The sequence below is a fragment of the Topomyia yanbarensis genome, chromosome 2 (genome assembly GCF_030247195.1).
Source record: "Topomyia yanbarensis strain Yona2022 chromosome 2, ASM3024719v1, whole genome shotgun sequence".
In the NCBI taxonomy this organism is placed as follows: domain Eukaryota; kingdom Metazoa; phylum Arthropoda; class Insecta; order Diptera; family Culicidae; genus Topomyia; species Topomyia yanbarensis.
In genome coordinates, this window is record NC_080671.1 from 399,410,681 (window position 1) to 399,423,535 (window position 12,855).

Sequence of the window (12,855 nt, forward strand, 5' to 3'; positions counted from 1 at the left end):
GTCTCTGCGATGAATATATTCTCATTTATTTAAGTTTAAAGTACCGGTGTCGTGGTGTACTGACAGTGTTGGAAGAAATAATGAATTTATACATTTGGATTGAACCATAAGTCTTAAAATCGTTATAACTATTTTTTGAAAACTCGTAGCTAGTTACGGTCTTCGACAAAGTTGTTAACGAAGGTTCGAACTATAGTTTTAAAAAGCTGGTTTTTCATATTCAGCGAAATAGCGATCTTTATTAACGTAAATGCAAAATAATTGATTTCCCCATATAAAATCCCATACAAACTTTGAACGCAATGCGCAAACCTGGGAAACAACCGATCGCTCCCAAACTTTGCACAGACATTTGGGACCCCAAAGGAACTCAAAAAATGCTGTGCCCGCTAGTTTAAATCATTTTGAAGTTTTCCCATACAACCGCGAGCCACTCTACTGGGTACGCATTGGGTATTGTGATTTCAGGATTCAGCTAAAAGTATCCATTCTAATCCGAGGTAGACTACCAAATGTCACCCCTTTATATTTCTTTATCTTCTTAAGGTTCAACTAAAAAACCTATCCTTGAAAACGAAAAAAAGCATTTTTTCCATACTGTCGGCAATATCTCCAAAAGACAATGAATCACTAGTACTCTCACATTGTCCCGAATAAGTTGAATGATTTTCATGGAGACAAAGGGTTAACGGGTGCTTTTTTCGGTTTCAAAGATGGCAGTAATTCGAGGCTTTCTCGGTTGAATCTCAATAACCTTCAATGGTCAAATTTAGATTGCTCTTATTAATCTTCCGTTCCCAGTACTCGTTGTCTTCTTTTTTATTGCACCGAATACTATCGATGTAGCTCAGGCACTACAAAATGAACATCACCCATCCAACTCGGTGTGTTACTGACCCGTACCAAAGCACGAGATTGAATTTAAACCTGATTCAGTCTGAAGCGTTCATCTTCCGTTTGGGTTTGTGTTTTCTTTTTTTTTTTGTTATTGTCCATCTTGTCTTCCCTGTCCCGAATATGGTTGCTATTACTTCATTGTTGAGATTATTTTCTCTTGAAAATGTCTCTCTTTCTCTCTCTCTTACAAAACCCACATTCATTGTGTTCTAGTCAGTTTCAGTTATCACTGATATGTCTTGTTAAAAATGCCATGGGTAATACACCTAGTAATTAAAACGACTATAAGCAACACTCTTAAGCTTAATTAAATTATAAATTTCGTTACCACTAAACTAATTGAATAAAAGAAATTAGTAATTCGTTAACATATCTCCAACCATCAATCTTTCATTCCATAATCTTCATTGGCCTGGATGGTTGCATTGCAAAGCACCGTAGATGCAACAAAATCTAACAGAATCATGTAAAACAAAACGGCTCCTGGGACTGAAAAATTATCGGTCCTCTATGCATATACTTCCACTGCTTGTTTTTTGCGACTACTGTTGTTTACTCGACAGAATTGCCGCATTCTCAAAGTCACCGTAGTCGTGTTCTATAAGCAATTTTTGAATAATTTCAGGTAAGACGTAGTCGTCATAAGCTCCTGCCACAACCCAAGAAAGGATTTTTAGTGTTGTAAATACAAAGCGACGATAACAAAGAGGTAATGATTTAAGGTGGTTTGTTGTGTTACAAACATCGCGCAAATATATGCAATTGAAATGCAAGCACGTCAACGAGCATGACGTTACCGTGTTGATCCTTCCGACTCAAGTTCGCCAAGCCCTTCCCACACTCACAGAGTCATTAGCAGGCTACTTATTGCTGCCGTAGGTCAACTGCCACCTTCATTGTTTACATAACCGATATGAGTAGAGGATATACAGATATTGACTTCACTGCCGTGATATACATGACAGTCCCACCTAGACAGGGATTCCATTGCAAATGGGACTTTTATGTGTATCGCGGCAGTATACATACGGCAAAAATCCTCTTCACGATAATGCGACGATAACAAACCGCAACAATCAATACAAGATTGCACGATGGCCAAGCCCTTGTGATGCCGCCACTTCGCTCGGCGACCGATTCACGTGCTACGGCGACTGTTGTTGCGGGAATACCTTCGAGTACATGTACATTCACACGATGAACGAACTATGCATGTGATGCTCTGATGTGTGATAAAGGTCAAGATCGCGTGATGCGTCGTCGAGTACGGGATGATAAGATTGGATACTTTTCAATTAGGACCTTTATTGCTAGTGTTCGAGTTGCCGTTTCGCATGTATGGCGGTACCGCGCATTTGAAAGTGAGAAACAGATGACAATGCAAAGTCATTCTGTCCAGATTTACTACATATGTCCATGTGTTTTGAATTGATTGCTAGTGACAAAGTAGTACAAATTCGCAGGTGCAACATTCCCATAAGTTTAACCCACGACAATAATCGATGTGCCAATTGTTGCACACCAAAGAAAACCAACCGGGCATAATAAATCAACCCGCAGCTATGCAAATTCCATAGCAGGGCCATAAGTTGACAAGTTAATAAAATAAATCTAATCTGCAAAACTCACCTGCAAGATGTAACGAGAGCAATCGCCTATCGCGTCCTGGGACTGCATTGTTGATGTTGTTGCTGTTGTTTCTGTTGTCGGCAACCGAGCAGTGGCAGTTGCTCCAATACGCTATCGCTACCTTCTGGCGGACCAGACGCGGTTGTCAGTGATGTGTCAGTTTCAGTCGTTACTAGCCGATTGACCGAAACAGTTCCAATCATTCTGGGTACTGGTTCGACCTTCTGGGCCACGTGCAGCATCAGATCTCCTTCGGGCTACCAAGACCCCAACCGCGTCGGCATCCCGCTTCGCAGCGATTTAGCATTTGGAATGTTTTTTTCGTTTTGCTTCTCACACTCGGTTAAACTTTACCAAACAGATTTATTATATGGACGCATTCACACCGGTACACGACAACCATTAACTATTTGGGTTAAATTGGCATTTTTCGCATATTTCCCGCGATTAAAATCGAGATTACTGGAAGCAGTCCCCCTGTTTCCCCTGACGAAGCACTGAATGGTCACAACACCACGGGACTCGAGATATCCTTTCAGCTTCTGTTATTGCTCTTTCCACTTTTCAGCATATTTACAAATTCCACACCCGCTGGTTTCACCTTCTTTCGTCAGACATTTATGCTGTTGCGTTAGATTCCGATTGTACACTTCTCTTCACGCGCTGTTCTTCTTGATCAAACCCAACCCAGACGGTATGATACATGTATTTATTTATCTCTTTTCCCGGCACATTCACACATTGCTATTCCGACAATAACTTCTTATCTGCGGATCAACTACTGGGTTAATTCTAACTCCCGTCTCATATTCTATTTTATCCCTTGGTCAGCACTGGCACAACTATCCCAAATATATATGGATAGAAGAAAAAGGTGAAACAAAACCACGCAGATATATAGTAGTGATAATCAGCACTAATACTCCGCACACTGCTGGCTGAGCTACTGCTGTTGTGAATTCTTTCACATCATCATTACTAGCGCCGAATGAATGCCGGATAGAAGAGCCGTGGCCGCTGCCGATGATGCCAATGGTTGGAACCTGGATACAGAGGCGCGCACTGCAGACTGCACACAAAACTTAATACGGATATCTGCCGCCGTGTCGAGCGGGAATCAGAACTGCTCAGAACAACAAACCCCTCACACATACACTGGATGAAGTGGACGCGCCTACGCGGACAATGACAATGATCGGTGGAACACCCCGAGCCGAGACGACTGCTGCTTGCTATTCCTGAAACGAGACGGAGAAGAACACACATGAAATAAAAACAAGAGATAAAATTGGTGCTGCCTTGGGTGTGATTGAGGGCGCACAGTTGGGGATGCTCGAAATGTTGGGTGTTGGAGTTGTTTCGTTTATATCCATCAAAATATTTAATATGTTTGGTCTTAGATTGCTTCATCAACGCTTAACTTTTAAACTATGTTTAATGCATCGGTAAACCTGGTTTAAAAGATGAGCGACGCTGAAGATATCTCCTTACAGACGAAGTTTTGTGCCATACTTCTATTTTCATAGGGGAACGGCGCCAAACCGGACACCTTAACCCATTCATGCCCATGTTGTTTGTGGACAATAACGTTTTTAAACAGCTATAACTTTTGATTGAGGCAAGATTTTCGTGCAAAAATAAGTAACGCTAATAAACGTGACTCTTGCCTTTCATTTGAGTATTAACAGTTACAAGGATCAGCTCTAGAACTGAAGTTATTGCAATTAGTCTGATTGGATTTCGATGAAGCAGTGCTGCCAGAGACAGTTTACGTTGACGACGGAAAATGAATTTTTCATATATCTTCGTTATGTTGCAATATTATTGAAAACTGATAAAACTTATCAATTTAGAATATCTTTGGCTACGTTTTTCACGCAATTGGACTGTTGTAAATATTATAGGAGGAACGCACTGAGCATTGGAAGGTAAAAATGGAGCAGCTTCTAGCACTGCGAGGGAAGCACCTATTCTTTTGAAAAAAGGTTTTTCGTATTTCTTGAGCCCACCGTTTTCAAGGAAAAATAGTTTTGAAACCCTACTTGCACTAGAAAAAAGTTGGGCATGAAAAGGTTAAGGTTAAATAGCAAATTCGACTCATCCATGGATGCTTTGCTCGCAAATTGCACATAAACCGTGATTTGAGATTATGTTGCATCATTATAAGAACTTTTTTTTGCGAGAGTTGTCCTACAGGAGCTGTAGAGCTAGGTTATCGGAAGGGTTCCCCGTCAGAATAACATACTACAATTTGCAGATGAGACAGGCAATGTCGCCCACTAAAACACTGCTTTAGGCCAGTTGTAACGGGCCGTGATTCTAAATGTGATATTCATTGTGCGGCTCAGGTATGTGCGGGCGTAGGGACTTGCGATCGCGTGTATCATCGCGAAGAGCTCGAGCATTTGTACGTTAACGTGTTCGATCGCGTGTGCGTTTGTATGTCGCGTGTGTAAACGTGTATGTAACTTTGTGCGTATAAATTCTATTTTATAACCGTGTGCCTTTCGCATATTCGTGTGTTCTTGGAAAATCGCGCGGAGCGTGAATCTAATACTTTATTTTTGGTGTGCGACTATGATGCTAAAAGAGAGTGAGATCTTTCATATCACTAGAGTTACCGGTGATGTCGCCATGAAACGTGTTGTCTAGTGGATATAAGCTTTATTTTTCGATTGGTGCTACTGAATGTATGGACCTAAGTTATTAGGACAGAGAGTAATGGTTTCCGAACGTGACCGATTCATGAGCGCGCGAAAACGGACGTTTGTAGGTTCGCGTTTGAGGCCGCGTTTGAAACTTCGTAAGTGCTAAAACGTTCTCCTTATTACCGGGGTGTTATTAAGTTTGCGCGATCGCGAACGTAGGTGTGCGTTGTTAATCGCGAAGGGCTTAAGCGTTCGTATGTAAACTTGTCTGTCACGTGTACTCGCGTTCATGTGACTTCGCGTGTACAAAACTGGATTTTGTAACTGTGTGGCCATTCCTATGTACGCGTGCGTTCTTGGATGGTCACGCGGACCTTCATTCTGATAATTTTCGGTGTACAATTCACATTCTGACAGGGAGTAAGTTACCTCATATCACTAGAGTCCTCGGTCATGTCGCCATGTAACGTGGTGTCCAGTGGATATGAGAGCTTTCTTTTTTTAATTGGTCCAACTGAAGGCACGGACCTACTCTGCTGATATCAAGGATAGAAACATCCGGAGGTGACCGATTCATGATCGTGCGACCGCGGGAGTTTTTAGGTTCACGCTTGAGACCGCGTTTAAAAATTTATAGGAGCTGAGACATTCACTCTATCACCGGGATGTTACCATGTTTACGAGATCGCGGGTGTAGGTACCGTGGATGGTCGCGAAGGGCTCAAGCATTTGTATATTAATGTGTTGGTCACGTGTATGTGACTTTGCGTGTATAATTTCGATTTTATAATGATGTAGTGCGTATTCTTGTTTGATCGCGAACTGCTTAATTTTTAGTGTATGGTACAGATGGCAGAACAGAGTCCGTTTCCCCATATCACTAGAGTTCCAGGTCATGTCACCATGGAACGTGTTGTTTAAAGAATATAAGTGTCACTTTTTTGATTGATTCAACTGAAGACATTAGTCCAGACTGCTAGGACCGAGGTGGGACTTCCGGACGTGACCGTTTCATGATCGCGCGAGTGGTGGGTAAATGTTTCAGACTGCGTTTGCAAGTTTAAAGGTGCTACGTTTACTTAACTACCGGGGTTTTTTCCCGGGCCCCGTGGTGGTGGAGGAACGCTACGTGGGAAGCTGAGCTGCAAGCAACCGGGCGGGTCATAGGTGGTGGATAATGCTTAATCGCGATAGCAACTAGTTGTGATTCGCGACCCGAACCAGCAGCGGGGGCTGACTGCGGGTGTGGTAGGACGAGGTAGTGGGCCCTATACGTCCTAGGCCTAAATTCCACATGCCCTAAAGCAGCCCTGACAAGGCGAGCCAGTGCCGCCTTTAAATAAGCGCTTAGCCCAAATCCCTCTCCCTCCGTTATCCTTCCTTCCTTCCTTCCTTCTGCGGCTGTTCACCCATCTAAATATGGAAGCTGTTCTTCAATGTCAGCTTCTTTCACCGAACAGCCTAGATAAGCCATGTAGTGTCGGTAGTGGTTGTTTCAACCGGCTAAGAATGACACTACGGACTACCTGTTTCAGTGGTAAAAATCTACCATACAGGGAACCCCAATTCCATAGTGTCATGCGACCCGTGCTATGGGTAAAATTGTTGAGGGGGTTTAAAACATTCTCAATGGCGAACGGAGCCTGGGAAGAGTCGGGCGAACTCCCCAGTACGCTGCATTACGCAGCGGAACGTTCACTCTACACTCCGATTTTTTTCACCGATGATCCACTTAATTTTGCCGAATTTTTGTTGGCTGGGGGTTTGCAGAGACTCTCGGCTGATGGTAGTTCGGTGAAGTTTTGTTAAGTCTCGATTATCAAATTTCGATGTGTACAGATGAACCTGCCCAGAGGCCGTGTGGTATCCGGCCTAGAATTGAGCCACTGGAGTCCTGCTGCCATGTCGTAGGAGGCGACTGAAAGTAGGAGACCCTAAGTCAAGGTGTAGTTCCGTGCCGAGGACTTAATGATTGGAGGGTCTAAAATATGCCAGTCGCGCACGGAGCATTTTGGGTTTTGCCCTTGCTGTGTTATGCGAATCTCTGACACAGTGGACCATTATTTTCTTCGCAAATCGTGGGAATCAAATGATCATGTCCCATTTAAACCTGATATGGCTCGCTAAATGCGTTAACATCCCAACTCGCTTGGTGTCCTCTAGTTGTTGTGCAATTTGTGTTGGAGATGAAATGTACAGTTCTCTAATCAACAATGGTTAGAATAGCACAAGTCAATCTCCAACATAAACGTACAGCAACTATGAATTTATCTCGACTCATGCAGGAAGGTAAAGCTTCCATAGCATTGGTTCAAGAACCGTATTTCCATAAAAGAAACTTCTATTTTGGAAAGTTACTTAACACTGCCTTCATTGCTTACAACAAGACAGGCATGACTAACCCACGTGAAATGCCTCGTGCTTGCATTCTTGCAAATAAGGCTATTGACGCGTGTCTCATATCGGAGCTCACAACTCGCGATATCTGTGTTGTCACAGTTACATTGACTGTCGGAAACGTAGACAAGAAATATATATACTGTTCAGCATACCTACCGCATAACGAATCATCTCCTTCTGATGATTTCAAAAGCGTTGTATCATATTGTAGCAGAAATGGGCTTCCGCTCATTATCGGCAGTGATGCGAATGCTCATCACATCATTTGGGGCAGCTCAGACATCAATCTGAGAGGCTCTGAACTGATGGAGTACATAAGTAGTACAAATCTCCATATTCTGAATGTGGGAAACCGACCAACTTTTGCGAGGTCTGGGAGGGAGGAGGTGTTAGACATAACACTTTGCTCTGATAGAATTTTGCATGAACTGGGAAATTGGCAGGTTCCAAATGAAACTGAACCGTCTCTATCCGATCATAAATATATATTTTTCGAGCATTTTGATGTCACCTTCAATGTGGTGACATATCGTAATCCTAAGTCTACAAACTGGGACCTCTTTTTGGAAAACTTAGCGACTAAATTTCATGGATATTTTCCAACAATTAGTCAACTAGACGACTTAGATGACGTCGTGGATACGACAAACTCATTCATATTAGCATCCTACGAAGAAGCTTGTCCACTTCGTACTGTTAAATCGACTAGGGGAACCCCTTGGTGGAGGGCTGAGCTTGATAGAATGAAGAAAGTTATGAGAAGAGCTTGGAACCGGCGTCAGCGTGATGACTCCAGGGCTTTCAGGTCAGCTCGTAGTGCATATAAGAAATGTCTTAGATCTGCAGAACGGGCTGGCTGGCAAAGCCTATGCACTAATGTCTCTAGTCTGAACGAGGCTAGCAGATTAAATAAAATTCTCTCCAAATCGAATGATTTTCAGATGAACTCCTTGAAAACCAGAGATGGTGTTTATGTGACAGACGAAAAAGATGTTCTTAATTGTCTCTTCGACACACACTTTCCAGGTTGTATCGATCCGGAGTTGATCAATGTTCACAGATCTCATTCTGGTGATTCGGACTCGTGGGCGTTAGCACGCACATTGGTTTCCACTGAATCGGTCAAGTGGGCAGTTGACAGCTTTGCTCCATACAAATCACCCGGAAAAGATGGGATACTTCCCGTGCTACTGCAAAAGGGATTTGATATTCTTAAACATGTCTTGAAAAAGATTTTGCTTTCCAGTCTTGCTACCGGGTATATCCCGAAAGCATGGCGAGAAATAACTGTTAGATTTATTCCCAAAGGGGGGCGCTCAAGCTATGAAGAAGCCAAGAGTTTTAGGCCTATCAGCTTAAGTTCTTTTCTTCTGAAAGCTTTGGAACGGATAATCGATCATCACATCAGGAACGTTAGTTTAGTTGAATATCCTCTGCACAAAATGCAACATGCATATCAGTGTGGGAAATCCACGATCACTCTGCTTCACGATGTTGTTTACAACATTGAGAAAGCCTTCTCGCTCAAGCAATCTAGCTTGGGTGTATTCCTAGATATTGAGGGTGCTTTTGACAATGTGTCCTTCCAGTCTATTCTGGAAGCGACGCGCGGTCATGGGATACCTGCATGTATCTCAGGTTGGATAAACGCAATGCTTAGTAACCGCATACTTTGCTCGTCACTGCGACAGGCTGAGATACGGAAGTTGAGTATTTGCGGTTGTCCTCAGGGCGGCGTTCTGTCACCTTTGTTATGGAACTTAGTAGCTGACGGCTTGTTGAAGAAACTCAATGAGCTTGGATTTCCAACCTACGGGTTTGCTGACGATTACCAAATACTAATTACTGGATTTTGCATCGGAACAATCTTTGACTTGATGCAACAGGCATTAAGAGCTGTCGAACAGTGGTGTCGACAAGTTAAACTATCAGTTAACCCAAGCAAAACTTCAATGGTTCTTTTCACGAAGAAGCGAATAACAACCGGGGTTCGTCCCTTGCAGTTCTTTGATTCTGAGCTGCTGTGTGCAGATCAAGTCAAATACGTTGGAGTCATATTGGATTCCAAACTGAATTGGTCTGCTCACATTGAGTTCAGAGTCAAGAAAGCGTGCATGACCTTCGGGCAGTGCAGACGAACTTTTGGAAAGACCTGGGGTCTCAAACCTAAATACATCTATTGGATTTACACGACAATTGTACGTCCAATACTGTCATACGGATGCCTTGTGTGGTGGCAGAGGGGAGAGGTGGTGACAGTCCAGTCAAAGCTAAACCATCTGCAAAGAATGGCGCTCATGGCGTTGACTGGTGCTTTCACCACGACTCCGACTGCTGCTCTTGAGGCACTTCTAAATATCAAACCATTACACATACACTTAAAACAAGAAGCACTATCATGTGCATACAGACTGCAGGTTACTGGGCTTTGGAACAGTAATCATGTTGATCTTGCTACCAGTCATACACGATTGTGGTCACAAATGGTTACATGGGGTGAAGATATTCTTGCTCCCAGCGATATTACACTCACTTGTAGTTTTCCTTACAGGACATTCCATGTTAAGATTCCCTCTCGAGAGGAGTGGTTGTCTGGCTTTATGGAAAGACAACAACAAACGCGAGTGGTTTGTTACACTGACGGTTCTCTGATGGAGGGACGTGCTGGTGCTGGTGTCTACTGTCGTGAAATGAGACTGGAACAATCTCACTCACTAGGTAGATACTGTACTGTATTCCAAGCAGAAATCTTTGCGATTATGTGCGGGGTGCAATCGGCCCTTCAACTGAGTTTGTCCGGCAGAGTTATAAACTTCTGCTCCGATAGTCAGGCTGCAATCAAGGCCCTTAGCTCAGACAAATCCCGGTCCAAGCTAGTGATCGCGTGCCGAACCCAAATCGAAGAACTAAGCATTGTCAACACTATCTACCTTGTCTGGGTGCCCGGACATTGCGGTATTACTGGAAATGAATGGGCTGACGAATTGGCCAGGGCAGGTTCAGCGATTGACTTCATTGGTCCTGAGCCCGCGCTGCCAATTTCGACAAGTTGGATAAGGGAAAAAATACGGTCCTGGGCTTCGTCCGAGCACCGCAATTATTGGAGAAATCTACAAACGTGTCGCCAAACAAAGGCGTTTCTAGAACAACCATGCCCAGTGGTTTCGAAAAATCTCTTACATTTTTCGAAGCTCCACTGCGGCATGCTGACCAGGGCTTTAACCGGCCACTGCAAACTCAATTATCACATGGCAACTATTCAGCGCGCTGAGTCTTTTTCATGTGATCTTTGTGAATCCGACTACGGAACTTCATATCATCTGATATGCAACTGCCCAGCGCTAGCGCAATTGCGATTACGAGTCTTCAGCCGTCCTTATATAGACGAAACCATGTTTGGTCGACTGAAACTCAGAGACATACTAAAGTTTCTTATCCAATGTGGTAAAGAGCTTTAGGCTTGTTCGCAGGCAAGTTGAACTACTTGTGAGTTTAATTTACCTGTTGTTTATTTTTTGTTTTGTGCTGTTTTTCCCACCCTTCCAAGTCTACTTCCCCACACCTCCTTGTCCTTTCCTTCCGCTCAGGAAATGATGAAAACACACGGCAAGGCACAAATCCCCGACTATGTACGGGGAACGTGCCATTTGAGCCAATATATTCTGATTCCTGATACGTTTACTTAACTACCGGGGTTTTTTCGTGTAGGCGAAGTCGCGGGCGTAAGTATGTGTGGATTATTGCAATTGCATGGTCACGTCTGTGGCCAGGTTTGTGCTATCGCGAAGGCCACGAGCGTTTGTACCTATATAAGTATAGATTGCGTATAGTAGAGATATACCAATAAAAGGAATCATAACAGACCTAATAAAGAAAAAAGGTTGCAAATAGCTTGATTGGAAGTGTAAAAATAGACCGATACTATTTTGGTATACATCAGTAATGGAAAAGCAAACTGATAGATGTGCAAAAGTGTATATTTTTTTCGTACATAAATATTTATTCCCTGAAACTCGTTCTCAGAAAGTTTTGCTGTATAAAATACAGTAATCGAACACATTTTTTTAATTAATGCACATAGAAATGTCCACACTCTTTTAAAAACTTACTCTTGAGTCAAAATAATCTTGCTGATTGTGGAAAATGTTTAGTCTTCCATGCCGATGAAATGTGTAAAGTTTCATAGGAATCTAAGATGATCGGCCAGGATTTTAATTATTTTCGGACGGATCTTCGTGGAATTCCTCTAAATAAAAACTATCAATTTGAATAGTCTTTGATTACCTTTCCATGCAATTGGACTGTTGTAAATATTCTAGGAGAAATGTAATGACCATTGGAAGGTAAAAAATTGAGAAACTTCTAGCACTGTGAGGGAAGCATCTATCTTCACGAAAAAAGTGTGGACATGAAAGAGTTAACATCGGTTTATGAAAAGGAAAGAAAAAATGTCCCAAGTTTGCCACCATGGGGCCGATAAAAACGAGTCGTTACTTTATTTGTTTTTATTGAAGGTAATCATTATACGCATTAGGTTTATTTTATTAATTTATCAATGCTAGAGTAGAGTGGGGTCAAGTAGGTCAGTTTTGTTTGGCGGGCTCGTCCGATGGTATTTTTTGCACCGATTTAGACAAACAAGCACTCGTTGGAACGGTTATACAACTGGAAACGTTTTGGCAATAATGATTTAATGTTTGGCCAATATTTTACCAAGTTAAATCTATTAAGACTAATTAAGGTACTTTTTGCGACGTTTTTAAAATTTGGGTAAACGATAGGTTAATTTATTAGAGGTTAAACATAACGATGTACACGCCTAAAAAATCAGCAGTTCTACTTTTATTTCAAGAGTATGAATACTGCAGATATTTAAAAAATTAATACACTAATAATAAATGGCATTTATTGACGAAATTCAGATTAGAAAATGAGGAAGTGGCAAATAATGTGAAAAATAATGAAACCGAATAGGGAAATGTTGAAAAAACGGGTATTTTTCAGCAGTTGTATCTGGTTTGTACTTCCTCGTCGTCGCTAGAGTGTGGAATAGAAGTTGTGCATTCTCTCTCACATGGCTGCTTAGCTGCGGGACGACCACGTTTGCGCTTAGTGCGTTTGCGTGCGCAGTTTTTTTTATTTCTTTTTCTTTTTTGATCAATTTGCGTTCTTTCGCCATCTGTTTCTGCCGTTTTGCTGCCTTTCCTTCTTTTCAACGGCTAATTTTTAGCTCCAGTGGTTGATTTTTTTGAGCTGTAGCTGCTTGCTCAGCTCGTAAAGA

General features: G+C 42.4%; 1 protein-coding gene across 1 annotated transcript in view; it reads right to left on the reverse strand.

The window, feature by feature from the left end:
- LOC131684896 (unconventional myosin-IXb-like) overlaps positions 1 to 12,855 on the reverse strand; it is a 240,142-nt gene that overhangs the window by 166,370 nt on the left and 60,917 nt on the right. The window contains exon 2 of the mRNA XM_058968140.1: positions 2,527 to 3,764. Within this exon, the coding sequence (XP_058824123.1) occupies positions 2,527 to 2,574 (48 nt within the window). The 5' untranslated portion in view covers positions 2,575 to 3,764. The remainder of the gene's footprint in view (positions 1 to 2,526; positions 3,765 to 12,855) is intronic.